The sequence below is a fragment of the Gasterosteus aculeatus genome, chromosome 21 (genome assembly GCF_964276395.1).
Source record: "Gasterosteus aculeatus chromosome 21, fGasAcu3.hap1.1, whole genome shotgun sequence".
Taxonomy (NCBI): domain Eukaryota; kingdom Metazoa; phylum Chordata; class Actinopteri; order Perciformes; family Gasterosteidae; genus Gasterosteus; species Gasterosteus aculeatus.
The window spans coordinates 16754140-16776544 of record NC_135708.1 but is presented as its reverse complement, the minus strand read 5'-3'; the positions used below and the strand labels follow the sequence as shown (position 1 = coordinate 16776544).

Below are 22405 nucleotides of genomic sequence, written 5' to 3'. Positions count from 1 at the left end.
GGGAGCAGGAGAGACTGTCGAGGGATGCGCGTTTGCACGAAGGTAAGGGGGTTAATTGAAGAGCCACGTATGGAACACAAGGAGAAGTGGGAATTTTTTTTTGTTTTTTTAAATCATTGTTTGTTCAGGAAGCACGTCGGGGATCGAGGGTGTTTGTTGAAAAGAGTACGAAGATGAAAAAGACATAAAGAAGACAGACAGCACATCCAGCGGAGTCACTCTGTAAATGTGCCACTAAAGCAGCATCATCTGTTGTCTGTAATCACCCCGTTTTACACTTCGTCTCCCCCTCTGTGGATAATGTTCGCCGTCTGTACGAGAAGAGTTTGTTTGCAGCTTTGTATGAAACAGCTGTACTTTCTTTTACAGGACAGGAATAAATAAATCATGCCCACTGTGGTTCATTTGGGGGTTGGAGGGCCTTCCCCGGTTTCTCCGCTAAACACCGGCCTGTATGCTAGAGCGTAATAGCATGATATTAAAAATGCCCACAGCGATTGTTAAGTCTCGGTGGCACATTTAAACCGGGATGGATGACCTTTTGTGAATCATAATGAGGCTTCTTCATGAGTTTCAAAGGCAGAATGTAGTGTGGCACAATAACAGCTTGGTAAAGAAAAGCACCATAGTTTTCACATTTTGAAAGTGATATCACAGTTTTTTCTTATATAGCTGCCAGACAGCTGTTAGCTTAACATTATCTTACTGAATGCAAGTGAAATAACTCGGGGGGGGGGGGGGGGGGGGGGAGTCAGTTGTAGTTTAAATATCAGCTGTGTTATCTCCCCTTTCAGGAGAAAAAGGGGAAAATTACCTTTGACCTTCCCTTTTTTCCATGAGAATTCCTATCAGTATCCCCCCCCTTCCACCACCACCTCCCTCCATAGCAACCTCAGGCTCATTTGAAATGCCAGCTCTTGAAATCTAAACTTGATTTTTGGTTCCTTTTTTTTTAATGAACCCATCCAGAGGTTGGAGGGTGTGGGGGGGGGGGGGGTTGAGAGCAGGAGGGTGGAGACGGGGGTGGCGAGCTTTGGGCTCATCTGCATCACAGATTAGGGTGCTTGGAGAAAAATCAACCATCCATGATTCATTACATGTTTCCTGCTGAGCCTCTTAGATGGCAACCGTCCTAGCAACAGGATCCTAGCAACAGCAACAACTCTCCGCCGTCGCAGCAGCCTATCAGAAACTTTGATGCCTGATCAAAATTTAGCCAATGAACAAGGGAGGACAATGTGATGATGCGTTTCCTCACGCCACCGTACTAGAGTGTGTTTAGGGCTCTTAACTGTGTCCCTCTGTACGGATATGTTCAGTATGTTCAATATTTCAGTTTATTCTGGGCTTCACTAAATAAATACAGTAGAGTAGTAAGTAAGTAGTAAGTAGGTGTTTGCCTCTGCAGCCTAAATACTACGTAATGATTATGGGGTTGATTTACAGCACATACTCCTCTCACGTGTCACTGATCCAAGAGTTTATTCGCCTGCTTCTCTGTAATCAGACATCATTTTTCAAAGAGGGCTTTGACTGTCATTTTATGTCAGATAGGCCTGATCTTCTCATCAAAGGGATGTGGTCCGTGCGGGTTCAAAATGGTCTGATAATATTCAGCGGGATAATACATCACACTGGTATCTCTCTCCCCCCTTTAGGAGTAGTCTTGCTCTTTTTAACTGTGCAAAGAACCCGTGTCTGCATCGCCCCTGAATATCCAGAAAATGAAGAAAACTACACCAAAATTATTCAAAACGCCGACACAATGAGTTTAACATGTCACTCTGGCCTCTGACTGAAGAACTACACAAATGTCAAAATGAACATCACTGAACAATAACTGTACATTCTTTAAATAGTTTTCATTCTTTAGCGTAAGATGGGTCGCTTTTGTATTTCTCCAACAAACCTAAAATCTAAATATCAATACCACTTAATGTTCACCTTAAATATATGCATTTCTGAACTATTTCTGGTCACAAAAGAGTTTTCACCTTTTTGCAAACAAGGCTTGTTCAGAGCAATGTCAGAAATGCAGATAATCAACATTAACAATAAATATTTCCTATTAAAAGACCCAGTTTTGCACCTAAATAAAGCAAAAACGTGTGCACTATATTTATAAGCTTCCTTCACGCGGTGTGTAGATGTATTTAGGATTTCCTGTCATTTCTTAATCTCACTGAGGGTATGTTGTCCTACAAGAGTGTGCTGATTGCTCGCAGCAGGGGAGGGCAATTTTTTTTCCACTGAATTGGTCTGTCGATTTTTTTCTATATTGTTTCACAGTCGGATTCCGCACTTTTTTCCGCTCCAATCAGCAGACCGTTGTTTTTCTTGTCAGCAGTGAAACACATCCCAGATTATGTCTCCCCCCCCCCCCCCCCAATGTAACACCCAGCATTTTAGAAAAGTGACTTCTTGTCTTTTATTTTCTAACTCAATGGCCTCTCCTCTAGTCACGGCCTTCGAGTGAAACATTTGTGGAGGCCCATCAGACAACGACTGAGAAGAGAAGCTAAAGAAGATGGCTATGGGAGGGGGGGGGGGGGGGGGGGTCACAGACAAAGAGGTGACAAAACGCTTTCATAAAGGCCCCTTTCTTCAACGACTATTTTTCGGATGTTACACTCATTACATAATGTTTGATGGTACACTATATATTCCAGCTTGACAGCTTGTATGAAGTACTGCGCAATAACTTCACACACTATAACTTTTTAGAGGCATCGTAAAGCTTAAGCTTTGTGAAGAGTTTGTTGGAATATGACTTACTTACATCGCTGCTCCCTGCTGTTGTTAACTGAAGAACACTTGCCATGATGTTTCCTCTCTCCTGATCTGCTGAGTGCGCTCTCGAATAAATCTCAGTCCAATCTAGCCCGACCTAAATCCCTGTCCGACAGCTGTTCCAAAATGAAGCGCCCAGGTGGCCTTTAGTCTCACTTTGTTTGTCTTGTTTTAATCTAGTTCCAATGTGGTTAGGTGGCCGGATCGTTCTGTAAAAAATGGATTGAGAAACCCTTCCTGCATCTTGCTTCTTTGACTCAAGCATGTTTATTTTATTCACTGAGAGTCTTAAGTCCTTGAGCACAACAATAGTTAGTAAGTAGGAAAGAAATCCTCTCCGCAGTCACAACTGTTCAAAGCTTGTTTGATTACACAAGTTCTTCATCAATTAGGTGAAATAAAATCACAATTAGATTCATTCAATTAACCAGAAGTATACATTTGTTGGGGTGAAGACCTCCCGTCTCAATGGCCGCAGTGGTTTTTGGAAATTACAATACAATGAAGAGGCCATGAAACAAAACGCTTCTCTGCTTTTTGAACAAAGCGATGCAATGCGCTTATTGCTGCTTTAAGCTCATTGTGTACAATTTAAATGAGGCATGTCTTTACTTGATTTCTAAAAGTCCAAAAAGACATTCTTAAATTGTTATTACACTTGATAATAATGATTCATCTTCTCTTTTTGATTAAAAAAAAATGTATCTGTTATTTTGAACATTATCATTGTTATTTTCTTTAAAAGCAGTTTTTAACAGGCAGCGTGACGCAGATGTGCTTTTCAACAGGAGAGTGGAGGTCAATAGGAGAATTTTACAGTTCTTTTTTCCCCGGTCAGGAACAGTTGTGTAACAACTTCAGGAGGAAGGCTGCAAAAGCAAAGCAATGGATGGAGATGGGCCGCTGCCTCGACACTGTTTAATTAAACCTTGAGAGGCCAGCTGTGGCACATGCATTCATTCTGCCATATGAATAATACAAAACACTGCAGGCTCATTCAAAATAAAATGAGAAAACTGCCCCTTGCAGGGCTCTGCCCATGTGACAGGAAAATCCAGGGTGTTTTGTCTCTGCTTCAATTCAATTACCGTGCGTGGAGAGCAGTCGGTACGGAACATTTACTAAAGGAAAGAAAGGCCGCAGCTCAGGTGACCTGGCAACGGAAACAAAGAATAAATACGATAAGATGATCAAGAGTTGCCAGAGTGGCCCGAGACCAAATCTGTGGGTAAAATCAGAGTGAATTTAAATAAAAGCTAGCGTGTCCCCAATGTCTGCTGGTTGCATCTATTTAAGCCAAATCAGCGGGTGACAACTGATCCCGAGTGTCTCATTTGGGTCACTTGTTATTTATGCATGACATAACACAACTAGAACTTATAAAGTCATGTAAAATACATGATTTATATAAGATGAAATATGATACGACGACCTTCCCCAGGAGAGTATGTTTTTGCATTTATTGGTAGGAGTCCATAAAAAAATGAACACACATTTCCACAGTAATGTTGAGGACAATTCAGACGAGAAAAACCGCATTCTGTTTTTTTTAAATATTTTACAAAAACACCCATTAACATGTTGCTGAATCTACTCGGTACAAAGACTCCTACAAATAGAAAAGAAATAACTTGGAGGGCATGGCCGTCTTTCACCCTGTTGGAGTAAAAACAGGGAATAGTGTTATGAATGTTATCTTCATGTGAAGGACTGGACATTCATGCTCGTAATGAAACTCACCCTTTAATGCTTTCACCCTGCTTTACTCCCACATTCCCTAACGTATCCTTCTCCCTCCGCGTCTCTATTGACGGGTTCACTAAATAGCTCGAGCCTTCAGCTATTCTCACACGCGGCCATTTCTAACGCTCATCACAAACGAGGCTGCTGCTGTGATTCTCCTTCCACCTCAAACCTCCTCATCGTAGGTGATTAATCACAGAGTTCCGATCCATCCACAGAGCCCGCCCACAATAATTACAGCAAAAGCTTAGCTACTAAAAAAAAAAAAAAAAGTGTATTGTAGATACAACGAAGCGTCGTCTCTGCGGGCTGCCGCTCGTTAACGCACCGCTGCTGATGTGCGCTGCTGATGTGCAACGGGTGACACAACGCAGCAGGGGGGACGTCGGGCCTCGGATACGTAGCAGTGATAAACTAATGCCGCATATGGTTGATGGCACGTCTGCCAACAGATGTGTGTTTGTTTGTTTGTTGGTGTGCGTGCGTGTGTGTGTAGATGTTTAATAAAAGGCACCAAGTCCACCGAAACGAGGGAAGAGACGAGGAGCCCTTTTCTTTTTGGACTCTGCCTCCTTTAGCCACAGTTTCTTCCTCTTCGTGTCCATGTGTCCTACAAAATAAAAGAACACTTTCATTATTTGTTCATATATATATATATATCACTCATCTAGAATGAAATTATTCAACTAAAATGTTGATATATTAACTGTGGTGCAGACATCCTGCAGCCCATTTACAAAAGGTCAAAGACCAAATGGCCTTCAAGGTTAATTTAGGAGCTAAAAATAGTGTCAAGCAAGAGGATTAACATAATAAACACCTGTAGTTTTCATCAATGAATGTTGTTCTCACCAATGAATTGTAACTCATGCGTAAAGCATCAGTAAATGAACTACTTCTAAAAACTATTCGTCACAGCTTGTAAACCCTTTACAAAGACCTTTTAGACTGTAGTATTTAAAAACACGCCCATGTGAGCAGCTTGAGACATCATCTCAGACAGAGAATTAGGGCCTTTGTTTACGTCCCAGCAGGAAGTATGCACAGTTAAATTAAAGGTCCTCTGCTTCTCCAACGAAGCTTCTATTACAAAAAAACGACCGTGTGTTCCAGATAATTGCTCAGCTTTTCTGTGCGACTTTTTGACCCTGTAAAGGAAAACAGAGGCCGACCTCTGACCTCCGGTGGTTACCGCGGCGTAGAACAGAGAGCCGCCTAATCAACACCCCCGTCCTCTGTGTTTACACCCGCCAATCACACACGCCACTCCTCGCCATCGCCCTTTTGTGTGGCCGTCAGACACAAAGGCGGACAATTAGCTTCGCTTATTAAGACCGCACTCTTTAAAGCAGAGGCCCTTTGTGCCGGTAATTAATCAGCTCGGCAGTTGGCGGGTGGGCAGTACCTCTCGTTAGCCCCAAGCTCTGCAGGCCGTGTTCCTCCTCTTCCTCCGAGGGGTTGTGAGCGGAGCTCCTCAGGTAGCGCTGGTGCAGGCCGAGGCCCGGTAGTGCATTCTGTCTGCGCCGACGACCCTCCTCCTCCGAGGGGTCGTGGGTCGCCACGTCTGCGGGTGTGGGGCAGAGCAGAGGGGGGAGAGGGGTGGGGGGCGTGAATCCGATCAAAACGCTGTCTACTCGCCCTCTGGACGGCTGGCCTACGGATCTAAACCCAACAGCTTTTACATAAGGAAATGGAAGTATATATAAAATACTTTTTTTCTGTGAAAGGTCTTTGGATTTCACCTTGTTGACATGAAAAAAAGCATAAAAAAATCACCTGGAAAGGAGAAAACAATTTACCTCGCGGTGCCCTTGGCAGTGTGAATACAATCAGAAAAAAACACATCTATTACAGCAAGTTGAGCACAAGTGCAAAAATAAATAGATCTATTGATGTTACCAACGTGAAACAAAGATAATATAAAACAACAAGTTGAAAGAGTCCCTAAGGCGACAACCATATATTTAATTCATATTTCATCTGCCTGACTATTGTGATTAGTCATGTAAATAAAATGAGATTTGGTTATTCTTTTCTCTAGGACATTTACATTTATATTGAATTAATGGCAGGCAGGGTATAGAGGGGGGGGGGGGACTTATGCTGCGAGATTACAAGCAGATCTCATCGCCATTGTGTTGTGTAATTAAGGCGGTGGAGGGGAGAAGAAAGGGGGCCAGATGCTCGCCGTGCTGAACCTGGTCCCCATTTAGAGGACGATCTGCGCCAGCATTTAAAAATCCCTCGCGTGGTTTGCAACAGCCCGGCCTTAAACACATCACAAGTCATTAGAGACGTGACAGCTTTGTTTGACGTACTGCTGAACACCTGTGGGAGAAGCCCTCGACATAAACATATCGTTATTTTATTCATTAACGTGCATCTCCACCGCACGGGAGGCTGCGTTGCGTCGGCCGGCCTCACGTGACATTTCAGAGTCGAGATGCTTTCAGGAGCAGCTGAAGGGTTTTCAGGCAATCAAGGCCGGCTGCATGTGCTCCGGTTCACACACAGATAAAGACGTCTCTGGATTGCAATTCTCCTTCAGTGGGCATCTTATTACTGCAGGACCTCCATTACGCCCACAGTCGATTTCTTTGTCTCAAATGCTTTTGGATTGTGTCACGGTCGTAATTGGACGAGTATTCTTGGCCCGTGTAGTTTTACACAATGAAAAATGTGATGTATGTTGCTTTAGTGCCAAAATTGTGTTAACTTTGAAACAAGCTTTTTAAATACACTTTTAATACTCTCAAAAGCTACTTGTTCTCTCTCCGGCCCTGGAAAAAGTAAGTAATCCCAATTTACATTCATCTGGTGATCCACTCAGCTGGATTAAGCCAACATGTATGTGACTCCACACTCGTGCACTTTGTTCCAAAGGATCAATATTTGGGGCTATTACGGGCCGGGTTACCTGGGCGATAAGACTCCATCCGCTATCAAGTCGCATAATCCATCATCAGTTAATTAATTTACACAAAGACAATATCAAAGTGAACTGATGATAATGAGATCTTTTAATGCTCGTGCAGGCGGCCTTTTATCTTCTGAATCACAGAGGTAATTTGAAAAGCAGTGAACACGGTTCTGGATGGTCTCATTTGCAGCTATTGTCTTGAGAGTGCCTGTCATTTGTCTCCAGGCTAAACAATGCACTTTGAATCTGTAAAAAGTCTTTGACACACAGGAGCGCGTGCACAAACACCCCGGTTAACACCTAAACACACACACACACACACACACACAGCGTCACATGCAGCCGGCTGGTGGAGAAAATGAACCACTGCTCAGCAGAAGGCTGAACCAACATGACAACTTTAACTGTGGCCCACATTATTGTCAACATGCCGCCGTCGCTTGGTTTAAGACAACTGGTGTCCTGGTACGGACACAAAGAGAAAGTGGCGACTTATCTTTGTCATGGTTCATAAAGAGGCCAGACAAGAGGGGTGTGTGTGTGTGTGTGTGTGTTTCATTCAGCATTGAGTGTCATACTGGAATGGATAAACGTAGGAGAAGAGGATACACGACTAATTTGATTGGATCATAACTAATAAACTATTGTAGAAAAAGGATGTTTCTATGTAGTTTGTAACATTATCCCACTCATCGCTCCACAGTGTTCAGGAAATCATCACTTGGCCAAACCGTGTCAGCTGCCTTGTGTGTACGAACAGCGTCCCCTAGTGGCCACATGAGTCTCCCTTTGAATTCAAATGTCTGGTTAATAGCAGGAACTTTGCATTCTCCTTTTTGAGGGACATATCAAAAATAAATACATTTAATTAAATTTAAATTTAAAGTATTTACCCCGTAAAACCTGTTTGATGTTAACTACATGACTGTACAGCTCTCTTAAAAAGGAGTGGGAACCCACACAGGAGGAGAGATATAAACGGTGCTGGGATGATTGTCCGGTTAGGGAATAAACACCCTCTCAAAGACAGAAGCTGCTCATAATTAAGATAGAATAGGCAAAGAGAGAAGGTTTTTTGGGATAGTGAAGTAGTCTTGCGATCAGAAACTGAACTATATGGAAACCGATAATGGCAAAAACGAGGTAAAGTTGAAGGCCGAAGCCAAATCCTATGTTGTAGTCCTACTTAGATTTCCCAGATTAATTTCCCTGAAGGTGTAAATTCTGGTTGTGGTTCTTGCACGTAATCCCAGAACCCAGGAGAGGGTGCTATCGCACCAATAACACCACGTCTGTCGCCTTCTCAACTGCGCTCCACTGCTGACGTGGAAATCTAATGCACCCATTTGTACCGACTCTAAGATGATGGTTTTATTTGTAATTCCATTTTGCGGTTTAGCACTAGTTAGTGTGGCAATCCCCATCCACGACATCACACATCCTTAATTTAGCCATCACGTTTACAGAGGTGGGGGGAGAAGAGACAGACTGTGTAAGCAGGGGAGACTGAGCGCAGGCCTGCTGTCACCTAGCAACAGGACTGCACAAGCACCCCTTCAATCACAACAGATGAAAAAGAATACACCCCCACCCCCACCCTACCTCTCGTACCGCCCAGTAACCCTCGGCGAGAGAGATTAAACGTGACGACGGTCACATGAATCCTGTCACCTTCTCACCTGGTGAAGACCACCTACAGCCCATTTGGGGGGTTTGAGGATACAGCTGTGACTTTGCTGCGTTTCCACCATGATTGTTATGGATTATATGATGAATAGCGTTTTTATTTTAGTGAAAACACACACACACACACACGTGCACACAATGGAATCAGTGACCAAGCCCTAACGTGAGTCACCAGGCGTTAATCGGTTAAAAGAATACACACGGTGAGCTGTAAGTGCACCTAAAGAAGCAGCCGCTGTGGTTTCCTTTATTGTGTGAAGCGGGTTTAAAAAGTGAACAGGCACACGCACACACATCTCATACTACACGTCCAGGAAGCAGGTGATTAAAAGAAGCCATTCAAAGACACAGAGTGACTGCGCCAGACTTTCCACCAAGTTTAACTGAAGTTTATTGAACAAACCTTTTTAATTTTCTCTTTTTCTTCTAACAAAGAATGAAAAGTTCCCTGTCTGTCCGGTAACAGTGTTGTGCGTCAGAGTTAATGGTTCGAGCTGCTTACATTGTTAAAGTGAAAATATAAAAAGCAGCCTCCTGAACTCAGCATTCATGCAAAAATAATTCAAACAAACATACTGTGTTTTTTCCCCAAATACACAGACAAGAGTTAGAGTAAGAGAAATGCTTATTATTCTAATGAATTGATTAATGACCCACGTCATTCATAGTACACACGCGTGAACATGGCAACGGGTTAGCGAGGTGAACATCCAGTTAAAGACATTAGAGCAAAGTGGTTAAGCTTTATTCATTCACTTGTTAAATTGGTCATTTGAAAAGAACAAGTCACATGCTCGAATCTGATCCTACAGCATCTTGTTTTTCCAGCAACAAAAATAAATCTATAAAAGCCCGTCCCCAGCTTTGTGCTCATGGCAGAAATATACAATTACACTTCTGTATTAAACAAAAACAAAAAAAACCCAACAAGATGGTCCCCTTCCGCCTCTCCCCCATAATTATGGAATAAATACAAATATGCAATTATGGTGACGATGACGTCTCTCTCGCCTCCCTCGCAGTTAAAGCTAAAATGAGAAACACTGTCCTTCTGGAATGAGATGCAGGGGGAAGGAGAGAGGAGAGACCGTCGGTACCAAACAGTCACCGAGTTCTTTCCCAGTGAGAAAACTGTACGTGGGTCAGATGTTGAGGCGAGATAGTTACTTGTTCGCCAGTCTTAGGAGCTGCTCCTTACCATTAACTGTTAGAGACTTTATCTGACCGTCCTCCTCCACCTCCACCCGCTCCTGGCCGTTCTCCACGATCCTGTGAGAAACACAACGAGCAGAGCTCTGGAGGTCAGACTGGGGGGAAGAGCTCACAGAAAGTTAGAGATTTTGGGAGGGGCTCGCGGCTTTTCCCTTTCCTGCCGGATGTTTGATTACCGTTTTGTGGTGATTTTCCTGCCGTTAATGAACTTGGTGGAGGTGGACACAGATCGGAAGTTACCCATTCCGCCTCCGCCGCCAAACGACGAAGGAGAGAAGGAGGTCAATCCTCCTCCGCCCATTTCTGCAAAGGGGCTAAAACCTGTGGAAGGGCACATCGTAAAGATAAAACATAACTGAATTCATGACCAATCCGGTGAAATGTGGAGCGATCTGTTGTATGGAGCGATGTATGGACCTGAATTGAAACCTGAGAGGCCGGGCCCAAACGCCGGGAAGCTCCCGAAACCAAAGTGCGATCCCCCCATCCGGCTTTGGAACGCGCCCCCCTGGCGACCGTGACCGGCTCCGAAGAAGTCGTTAAAGGGGTCATCAACTGTGGGAAGAGGGGGGGGGGGGGGGGGAGAGACATAGCAGAGAAGATTTGAGGAGGCATTCTGCATTGCATGTTGGACCTTTTTGTTTCAGTTTTTAAGAAGAAAAATCCATTCTCTGTGTCTTCACCTGGGACCAGTTACGCATTGACTTTTCAGTTAATGTGGAGAATGTTTTGCACGTGCAGCATATATGCAGAAAAGAGTCAATTTAGATGAACGTGGATGCAGTTTGATCCACTGTTAATAGACATGAGGATCAGAGCAGCTTTAAGGCACAGCTTCCTAAAGCGCTGGCTGTACGAGCGTGCGTAACTTCTGGAACGATCTTAACTGTCAAAGTGGCCCCCACCAATACCCCCCCCCTCCTCCCCCTAAAGCCCTGCGGACGTGCTGCTAATTGCAAGCTGCCGATCTGGGTCGACCTGACGCGATGAGGCTGGATTCGCTGGCACCGTTTCCTCCTTCAGCGTCAATCGAAGCAGCGACAAGAAACCTTTATTTGTGCTTTAAGTAAAAGGCCGCGTTAGTGTCAGTTTACCTCAAAGAGGACGTAAGAGACAGCTCAGCTCTTAAAGAGGGAGGAGAGAGGAACTTAACGCTTGTGTACATAATCAAAGTACACAGAGAGATAAAAAGGTCACAGCATTCCTGGTCTGTGAAGCTTGAGCACTTGGATGGATCTATGAGAGGCGTCCCGAGCACCAGGAGATTAAATCAGGGAGGAATGTGGCACACCTTCACAGCCTGAAACACGGTGTAATAGCAGAGGACGATTTGAAGGGTTGGAACAGGACATTACGCCACTTCCTGTAAATGTCTTGTGTGTTTCTGCAGTACTTCAAACTAAACGTGTGTCTGTGTAATATCTACTGATGTCGTCGTTCCTTTCCGAATGATGATGGTTCGCTCTCGGCACCAAACTGAGACGTCGTCAATCGGGTCAATCTGTGTTCGTCTCTAGAGCGCACAAACACGAATAAAAACACGCGCACGCGCCGCTCCGTCCGCTCTGAGGTGGGTGTGTGAGTGACGGATCTACAAGACCAGCTGCTGCTCACTGAGACGGTCGGGACGGGAAGCCGGTCGGGATTTTAAAAGATTATTTTTTTGCGGCTGCCCGCTTGAGGAAAGTCAAACCGAAAAACTTCTTTATTTAGATCTCTGAGGAAAAAGATAAAATAGAGTACAGTTCTTAGTATCTATACTAAGTATAGTTGAAGGAGATTCGACAGGGCGAATGTTGGGACGGATCCTGTTGCGTACCAATTAAGCATAAAAAAAATAAAACAGGTCGTCCCGATTCGAAATGGAACTTGAACTCTACTCTCTTCAGGACACGAGAAGCACTTTGAAAAAGCCCGGCGAGGCGCTGCGTGCACTGGGAATAAACAACAGCTGCTCATCGTCTCCATGTTAAAAAAACACAACATGTCAGTTTATCAGGAAAAAACCCACTGATACAAATAATGACTTTAATTTCCCTACAAGTTTGAGTTCAGTAACACCCTCCCACCCACCTTTTTTTAGCACATTCCCAATAACTCGGGTATTAGATTACAGTTACTTTCAACAACTTTCTCGTACAGCCACGCTCGAGTGTTCGCACAACGTTTTACGTGTGCTCCAACACATGGACACACACACACACACGCGGACTTATTACATCTGCTTTTGTTTTAATACGGAAGCTATTTTTGAAAGCATTCCAGTTGAGTGATGCAGACGTTCAAATCCACCCTCAGCCTGCGTCTGAACTCCATATTTAGAGCTACACAGGGTGAACTACACGCGCCTCCCAATCAGCCTTCAGCTGAACCCGGACAACCGGACCACACGTTAAAGGTCCCGTAACTACACACGGAACAATTAGTGATCAACAGCCACAGCGTATTACCAGCAGTATAACAGCATACAGGAAGCTACCATCACTTTGCTGTGTCGGGTATAGGCAGGTTAAGACTAAATGCAGGGTTGCCACCAACGGCTATTTTTAGCCTAAATTCTTTCTGTTATGTTCTCGTTTTTTATTTAAGAAACAAAGTGGGGAAAAAAGAAAATCCTCTCAAAACATGAAAAAAAAAAAATCTATGAATGTTTGGCAATTTATTTTAGGAATAATAAAAATAAACTTTTAATTAATTATCAAAATAATTCCCCCGCACTGATTGTTTCAGACGTTTATGTCTTTTTAAGATCAGATGAAAATCTAAAACTAACTCAAGTTTATTTTTAGGCGTAACTCCAGACGCCTTTAGGGATTTCATCTATTTAATTTGTTTTCATGAGTATTTTTCTCTGGAGTAGATGAACAGGTCTTGACCTCGGCCAGTAGCTGAATGCTACGCCGCTCAGCTAAAGAGTCGGCCAACATGTGACATTTAGTGGCAGGCGACCTCCGGACGTGCGTTGGAGATGCACGCAGAGCGCTGTGGCGGATTAGCGCCAGGCTTTACAGAATGTTTCCTTGGTCTAATGCTCAGTCTTTCACCCTTCTACACAGCAGAGGCTGCTGGCTAACAGACAAACAAATAGAAATATCAATGTCAACTTGTTCTTACATTTCTCAGGTCGTCTGCGTGTATTTTTTGATCGCATGAAATGATGCAGCTAATAATAATAATAACCTTTGCCTTCTCTGCACTCCTTTGACTCTCTGCGGTTCCCCATTTCTTTTATATTTCTGAAAACATTAATTGAAAACAGACTCACCAAAGAAATCTGCAAAAGGATCTCTGCCGCCAAAGAATTCCCTGAAAACGTCGTTGGGATTACGGAATGTGAAGCCGCCGCCACCAAAGTGATCATAATGGCCTCCTGTAAAACATAATAGAAAAAGTCGTTTATGTCATGAAAACACATTTGAATAATAAGAACAGATAAATGTTGTTGCTGACGGTTAGATAACTCTCAGAACAGGGGTGACGGTGGAGCATGGAGTAGAGAGGGTGCACCGGGAACCACAAGGTCGGCGGTTTGAACCCTGGCTGCTCCATGTCCCGTGTCGAAGTGTCCCTGAGCAAGACACCCAACCCCTAACTGCTCCCTGGGCGGCCCTTACAGCTGCACATTCATTAAAAATGTAAAAAATAATAGAAAGCGATGTTGTTTTGGATAAAAGTGTCAGCTAAATGTAAACGTGTGTGGGAAGCACAGTCAGTCTACAAAATCATAAATTTATTTTTAATCCTCATCAGATTTCTCCACTTCTATATTGACTACTGAAATCCATCTCCAAAAAGCTTGTTCTTTTGGAAGTGGTCTCCTTGTCTCCTTACCTCCTCCTCGGCCTCCTCCTCCTCCTCCACCTCCTCCTGCTGTAAGACCTTCTTTGCCGTATCGGTCGTAAGTGTTTCTCTGGCTTTCTGTTGTGGGAAGAAGGTTAAACAGATTAAACAGACAATTTTAAACCTCAGCATCACATTAATTGCCCCTTTCAGTTAGAATCTGCACTTTGTGGTTGCCTGCTTGTCCCGACATCAAGTCTGTCCAAAGTGTCACACGCTCATCACTTGACCCTAACCGCTGTTTATAGGAAGTTGTCATAGTGTCACAATGACCTTGACCACAAAGTTCTCACTAGTTCCTCCTTGATTCCGAGGGGACGGAAGACACACAAAAAACAAAGTGAAACAAGAAGTAAAACTCACACCCTCTAATTCGGGTATAAACACTCGCTGGGCTGCAGCAAAGTCAGGTTTCCCCTGACTGGATGTGAGGACCATAACTGCATCTTAGTTTGTGATAACCAAATGAAAACGTTACAGGCTTCTGTTGTGTTCATGTGTGCCTCGTTCTGGTGCTCGCATCAACTTAAGAAACAGGATCAGGTCTGAAATGATCTGCTTTACGCATTTGACATTAGTTTATACGTCCTTCACCTAACACGGCCCCCGTGCCTGACTTCCCACCTCCACAGAACAAAGCTTACCGTCTGAGAGCACCTCATACGCCTCTGACAGCTCTTTGAACCTTTTCTCCGCTTCCTCCTTGTTGTCCGGATTCTTGTCTGGATGCCACTTCAACGCCAATTTTCTGTAACTGAAGCACAAAGGCCATGAAGTTTAAATGCAGACATTTACATCAACACTCATGGACAATAACGGGAGGTGGAAAATGTGTATGCATGTATAGCAGACACCCTCTCTCCCCCAATTAGAAATACACTCACGTCTTTTTTTAGAGTTGCAACCATGCCTACACCAAACACACAGACACCCAGTGTATGCACACACACACACACACATCACAAATGCATACATGCAACTTCCCCCTCGCCCCCGGTGGAAATAACAAAGACAGCCTGCACTCTGACGCTGACGCGAAGCTCGCTCGCCGGCGTTCGCTGCATCAGCTGTTTGTCTCTGGGCCCGGCCGGCAGCGGACTCACAGGCAACGCGCGCCCCCCTCCTCCCCCGGGGGTCCGCGGTGAAGGTTTTTTTTTTGTAGTCCACGTCTTTGTTGTGCCCTGTGACATCATCGTGGCTGCAGACGTGACTTACTGGCCGGTCTCGGTGGAGAGATAACCTTTGACTTTGGCGGCCGATAACGACGGCAGACGCTCGGCATTCGCCATCGTTCTACGCTGTGCGGATCGGATGTTCATCAGTCTCATCCGTTCTCGCGTGATTTCATGTCACTCAGCGATTTGCTGCATTGCCTAAAATACTTGTTTTTCTCCGGTGCAGCGGGAGATCTGCGTGTGGCGAGTGGAGTGTAAGAGGGAAGGTATTTGACAGCGGCAAGGTTACAGGAAGAAGAGTGGAAACTTTTGTGCATTGCAGCCTCTCTGTTTTCCCTCCTTGTGTCTGTTTACGCAGCCAGAGGGGGGATATAATTAACCTGTTACACCCCTGTGAGTGGGCCACATTTAGCAACAATCTTGGGCAAAATGGAGCAGAAAAACACTCGGGGGCACCTACGCTTTTTTAATGTCCTCTTGCGTTGCATTCTTCTGGACTCCTAGTGTCTGGTAATATTCCAGCATGGCTGTGTGAGGGTCGTCTCTGCGGAAGGAGACAGAAGTTCTGTTAAGACATGTTTGCTCGGACGGATGAGGCCCAACGGACTGCGAACTGAGCGCGGCGACGTGCGGCGGGCGGGGGGACGTCGCCCCTCCAGAACCCAGAGGTCAACTCGTAGAGGCGGGAGGGGGCAACGGCGTTAAACGGGGGGTGGCAATACCCAGCAATGTAATCAACCGCACGGAAATAGAGACGCGGGGAGGAGGGCGGCTTAGGGAACACAAGCCAAGCCAAATTACATAATAAACTGGTGATCATCCCTCGGGCAGTAAGAGAACAAACGTGAATCACGGTTTACTTTGGGAGACGTTGATTCGGCCATAAAGACTGACGCATTTCTTGAACGTGACCCAATGTCGAAGTTATGAAGCTTGGCTTCTGAAAAAAAACCCAGAAAAAACAAGACCAAACATGTCTGGTGAAAAAGTATGAGAACATAACCAGCTCTTAAAGGCCACAAATGTCCTATTTTTTTGGATCCGGAGTTGGATACAAAGATATCAGACTACAAATCGCTGCAGCTGCAGCAAGAGGCAACTAAAAGCCAATATGGTAAGAATACCACATTTCCTCCTCCTGTTGACAGTTTCCTGAAACGTAAGAGACACAGAAGGAAACGTTGCCCCCGTCTGCACGTAGAAAACTTGCTCTAGAAATTGACAAAAATCATTTCAGTTCTCTTGAGGAAAGTTTTCCTCTCGTCCTTTTGTTTTAAATAAGTGGAGTGCAGCACAAAAAGGAGTCAAACTAAGGGAAACACTACGTTGCGACCCGTTCCAGTGGACGACACCTTGTCTCCAACACACCGTCCTCGTGTGTCCAGTGAAGGTGGTCACATTACATTTTCCCCCCCTCCCAAGTTCTACCCTCGGCACGCACTTCTCTTTAAAACGGAGAGGCGAGATCCAATATTCTGCGGCTCATTCTTGCGGCTGAAACGAGGAGGAAAAACGCCAAGAAAAACCACAGGCGGACGCTAATTAATGGTGAGACATCTTGGCCAATCGCACTAAAAATGGTAAACGAACCCGTGAGGACAAACTTACGCTGGGAGTCAACTGTGTCCTGTTTGTTTGCTATTTATAACCTGTGGCCTTTGCAGTTAGATTGTGTTTGTTGTGAGCGTGTGGGGGGGGGGGGGGGGGGCGCAATGGGAGGAGTGGGTGGGGTGGCGGCACACGGCAGTGCCAGTAAGGGACTCCTAGTTGAGGCACTTAACTCCTGTCTTTTGCAACTCCCAATCCCCCCTCGTAGACTCTTTTCGGTTGAATCTCCAGCATTTACAGCCCTCGTTGTAAGAATGACCTCTTTTCCACCCCCCCACATCCGAATATAGACCACAATCTAAAAGTGAACCGCGGCGACCCAGAAAATAAATCACTTTCCCCTGGGTCTCCTCTTAAAAACCAACCGAATGTCCCCGACTCTCCATATTAAATGGATGTTCTTTTACCCCCCTCCCTCCACCCTTCAGCCATTTCCAGCTCCCGCTAACATGCCCCATGCAGCGGTCGGGAGGTAATGGACGCGCGTGCCTGCTGCGGATGTGGTTGCTCACGGTTGGTTCTGCACGGTGCGAGGACCCGTGCGCGTACGTGCAGACGGACACCTCGCGGTCGGACTTCCGCCGCCAGCGCAGATCTGACGGATTCCTGAACTGTTGCCTCAGCGGGAGCAACAGATGTGGGTCAGTAAACCCCGCGAGGACTCAAGAGAACAAGAGGCGGTGCTTCTTCTCGTTAGGATTCTAACCCGATTCTAATCTAAGATGCTTCATTGATTTGAACAAAGTTCAACTGCTGTGCCCGGCTGTTTACTGCAGGAGAATGTATAGAGATGTGTAATTAAAACAAGTATTGGATCAGACTCTGGATAAGCACAGAATTCAATGTAATACTTTATAGAGCAGCGTTAGGAGCCAACAACGTCACTGGAATCCCCCCCCCCCGCCCCCCCAACAGCGACAACCATCGCAAGTTATGGGCCCTGAAGTCTGGCCCTGAAGTCTGGCCCTGAAGTCTCACCATAAACTCCATGAGGTCACGATGATCGGATAACCAGGGTTCGGGCTCACTAAAGGTCATATCACAAATTACATCTGTACAGCAACTTCCTTCTTAAATCAACGGCAAAGAAACTAATTTTGTTTTCCATCCAAGATTTGCAGAATCTGAGTCTCCTCACTTTTTTTCTATTCGTGGAAACATGTTCCGAGGGCCCTCGGTCACGAGAAGAACTTGTTTACTGTAAACAAAAGTCCACTTGGACGGGGAATCCAGCCACAGGAAACTTGTTAGAATTGATCTGCTGCTGCAGCCGCCAGCTGGGCTTCACTAACCACAATGTGGCAAACAGAGTACCTTGTTTAGCACTGTAATACACTCGGCTTTACACATAGCGAAGTGAAATGAGGACACGTTATTTGGCAAAAAAGTGGTCAAACTGGTCCACCACAGGGACGGTGTCACGTACAGATCCTTCAAAAGGATCAGAGAATACATCATAACTATATAGTACATAAATACATCTATTCAAAGGATGCCATATAAACTGTTGGTTTAAATGGTAATAACTCATAAGAAATACATCTACGAAAACATGTGCTTTGTTTTTAAATAGGACATTTAACCTTTTTTTTACCACTTTTTCTGTAGTTAAGTCCAGCAATCAAACAGATAATAGAAATAAATCTGCCATAAAGCAATAGATGAATCTGCTATTTCACTGCCATTTATCACACAATGACAAATAAAGTATTTAATTTGTTGAACTTGCTCCTGAAAGTACACCTAACGTAAGAAAAGTGCAACCTTCAGTGCAAACAAACACACTTAAAGTCGAGCACCAGTCGAACTTGTCGAAGCCACCAGCAACATGCGGATCAGCCTCACAGCGGGGGGGCTGATATTATCATACCGGTTGCATAATGAAACCCCCTCTGGGAATAGTCCTCTCTTTAATATTAGACTCCTATCGTTGGACTCATATTGCCTGTAACGTCCGAGTTTGAAAAAAAAAAACTAACTTCAAACGTTACGTTTAAATACCATTCATGATTTGACAGTTGACGTCGGTTAAGTTAGCAACAGCTAGCTGCGAGCTAACGTTAAGTTATGAAATGTTTGGGCTCGTTCAGCTCGCCGAAGACGAGTAAAAGCAGTTTTAAGGGAGCATAAACTTAAGACGAGCCTTCAAACAGAGCACCGCGTCCGCGTGAACCCAACGACGCATAATTGCATGTACATATAACAGTTTATATATCGTATTATCTTGTCGCATCAGGCTGCGACGCCACAGCATCCCGACGTGCGGCACTTAACGTTGCCGAGTCCCGATGCGGCAGGAGACGGGGACGTTACACGCCAGCCGGCGGAGTGGAGCCGCTGCGACCCACGACGTACGCGTCTTGACGGAGGGGGCTTAACTTACCTGTTAATTAAAACAAAACAAAACAAAAAAGCAGCGGGGGGGGGGGGGGGTGCTGTTCTTTTTCCCTCGCTATTCCGGTGTCTTGCTCCTGAGAACCGCGGCTGCTGGTGGTGTAGCGACAGGAACAGAGACCGTGCAGCCCACTGAGGTGCTGCTGCCTTCACGGGCGGTCGGATTCTGGGAAACGCACAAAACAAAAAGATCACTGTACAAAGTCAGGATCGCATTTATTTAGTAATGTGAGCGGCAAATTGTAAATAAAAAAGAAACCAGGTCCAATGACTCCTGTATTTTTACTCACTTGTACTTACTTTTAATCTTAAAGCCTTGTCATGATGATGGATCCAGTGTCAAACTTTATAATTAACACCACTAATACTTATATACGTTCTGTATGTTCTGAAACAATATATTTCTGTCTTAATAAAGTCCTCACAAAATAACATAAGAAAGGCAGTTTAGTTGCATGTTTGCCCGACAGAAAATTCTGCCTCCTCTTTAAATGAAGTCAAATGTTCAAAACTGCGTTGCTCACCTGGGATTCACTGTAAGTGATTACCTTTCATCGTAATACATTGCTTATACATCTATTGCATGTGCTGGAACCAGATTGTAGATCCTATTTTGATTAGCTAATATTATTAGAGCTAGTATGTTTGTGCATAAACCAATTATCTACTTTAGATGACACTTTCATTGTGCTCATTGGAGAGCAAAATAAAAGGAAAATGGCCTTACCTTTGCAACTCTTAAGTAAATATATTGTGCACTTGTCGAATAGTTTCACAACCCATCACAATATATATGTCAGGAAATGACTTAAACCGTAGGATCGTGTCAATTTCAACATTGAGGCTATTGAATGCGTTTGCAACTGCAAGAAGCTCACGACGGAGGTTTTTCCCCAATGTGTCCCTGAACGCAGCACGTCTTTGACCCCGCTCACGCATCCACGTCGATGACGCTCCACAGACCCTGAGGACAGATGACTGGCTCCACTCTTCGCGTCTGTATAGAACGTGAACTGAGACACGAGCCCGTCCTGGTTTTCTTAAAAAGGCCCCCTGGAAAAAGTTCAGTTTATCTTCTGCCGCGCAGGTGCAGAAAACCAAGACGAGGCTTTTTGCGCCATCTGTCGTGTAGAGCGTGTTAAACAGGTGACCTGTGACAATGAAGACCATCCTGTTACAGAGGAAACACCATGGCTGTTTAGGACAAAGGTGTATACATCTTCAAAATTGTGAGGATCTTTTAGTATTCACCTTATTGACACATTTAAGTAGGAAAACACAAGTTGGCTCTAGACAAGATATTTTTATTTAGGCTTATAGCTTCAGGGCCCTAATGTTCTACATGCTAGCACTCCAGATCATATCTCTCCCATTGCACAACAAACCTGAGGAGCGTCTCATATCCTCAGGCAGGAATCTTTTGGCCGTATACGTGTCAGAGTAAAGGGGTCCAAACTCAGTCCTTCAAGTGTTGATGGGAAACAATGTGCCAGAGGAAAATGTTTTGCTAATCCTGTTAATTTATGAATGTGTGTGTGTGTGTTATATATATATATATATATATATATATATATATATATATATAAAACTGTATTTTCTTACATTCTCATTGCTATTTGTTTCCACTGTAATTGGGAATTCAAGTGTATGAATAAATATTGTATTATAAGTTCACGAGAGTCAGAGAGCTGCAATGTACTTTCCTTGTAATAAAACAAGCTTTAAATTAAACATACGAGTGGACTTCATGGGCAGAAATGGACACAGCTACAACAATTGGGCGGGACGGAGAAGGGTAAAAAAAAAAAATCAAAAGATCAAATCCATAAGATGAACTCATCATAGCCCAAAGAAACAGAATGTAACTTTGAATCGACGTGAGGCTAAAATTATACAGACTGGCATTGATTTTAAATGGAACCTGAAGGTCGTTGTTGCTGTTAAAGCCGACTGGAGCTCTTTCCAGCAAAGGAAGACCCAATGAAAATGACAGATGGCTATTAATTACACTGGACGTTAAGGCCAGTCAGTATCTAATTAGACTCAATGAGCAGGAGGAATCACAGCAATAGATATCATGCACGGGTCATTTTTCATAAAAGACTCGATAGCTTTCTCCAAACGTATTCAAATAGACTCTTACGGGCTCTTTTGGGGGATAATTGTGACAGCAGGCTGCAATATACCTTCATGCCTACGCTAGGCTGCAAATTACTGAGAGACAGAAATAAGGTCGGCCCACTCCCCGTTCATGCCTGGACAGGCACAGAATGCTGCAGTGTCTCTCTCTCACACACACACACACACACACACACACACACACACCCTCTGGTGCTGCAACATCAAATGGTGAACCTACATGTGAGCCTTAAACCTCTTGGTGCATGTTTCCATATTCATGGAATAACTCGTCTTTTCTGCTGCAACCGGGAGACCAAAGAGCGAAAGTGATGCGTGAGATGTCTCTCATGGAGGGAGGGATTGGGGGAGGGGGGGGGGGGTGTTTCAGCGGCACACTGAGCTGTAGTTTTCGGCATTTCATTTGTTAGAAGGCAGACGAAGGTGCTTGATTCTACATACGTTCAGAATGTTCTGCATGCAGTAGTATTGTTTCACCACCAGATGGTACTCTGCTACAGCAAGTAACCTGAACGGGGGTCACGGGGGAACGCAACACGTTTGCTCTTCGATGCAGCACCTGCAGCCATGACTGTCATTGTGCGATTTGTTCATTGAAGGAATCGGGTATTGTCTGATTTAAGGCACACAGTCCAGTCATGCACGGTTGACGGCACTAATCTCGTGGATTGTAAAGGCTACAATCTGCAATCAAGTCATGTCTGATGTTTCCCTTCTCTGCGGCAGGATAAACAAGCCTAAAAGCTTCAATTAGCTCTTAAAAGGCCTACGAGGAAGCGAAAGTATATTGCGCACTGAGGATGATTCACAACACCCTGCATTAACTTTGTCAGTTATAATCCATCACAACGTAATAGTCCTAAATAAATCTCGTAGTAATTGAGATGAATCCCTCATT

At 44.5% G+C, this 22405-nt stretch overlaps 1 protein-coding gene across 3 annotated transcripts; it reads right to left on the bottom strand.

The window, feature by feature from the left end:
* Window positions 1-4226: 4226 nt before the first annotated feature.
* dnajb6b (DnaJ heat shock protein family (Hsp40) member B6b) lies at window positions 4227-19535 on the bottom strand. 3 transcript variants are annotated; one of them, XM_040167324.2, is made up of 10 exons: window positions 19358-19535; window positions 15827-15910; window positions 14836-14945; window positions 14183-14269; window positions 13617-13721; window positions 10769-10906; window positions 10528-10672; window positions 10338-10408; window positions 5939-6097; window positions 4227-5143 (listed from the first exon to the last, which is right to left on the bottom strand). In XM_040167324.2, the coding sequence occupies exons 2-10, from the start codon at window positions 15889-15891 to the stop codon at window positions 5034-5036; spliced, it is 990 nt and encodes a 329-aa protein (XP_040023258.1). In that variant the 5' UTR covers window positions 15892-15910; window positions 19358-19535; the 3' UTR covers window positions 4227-5033. The 3 variants fall into 3 exon arrangements, with proteins under 3 accessions (XP_040023258.1, XP_077952074.1, XP_077952075.1); XM_078095948.1 differs by lacking the exon at window positions 19358-19535 and adding an exon at window positions 16975-17020; XM_078095949.1 differs by lacking the exon at window positions 19358-19535 and adding an exon at window positions 16808-16984.
* Window positions 19536-22405: the final 2870 nt, after the last annotated feature.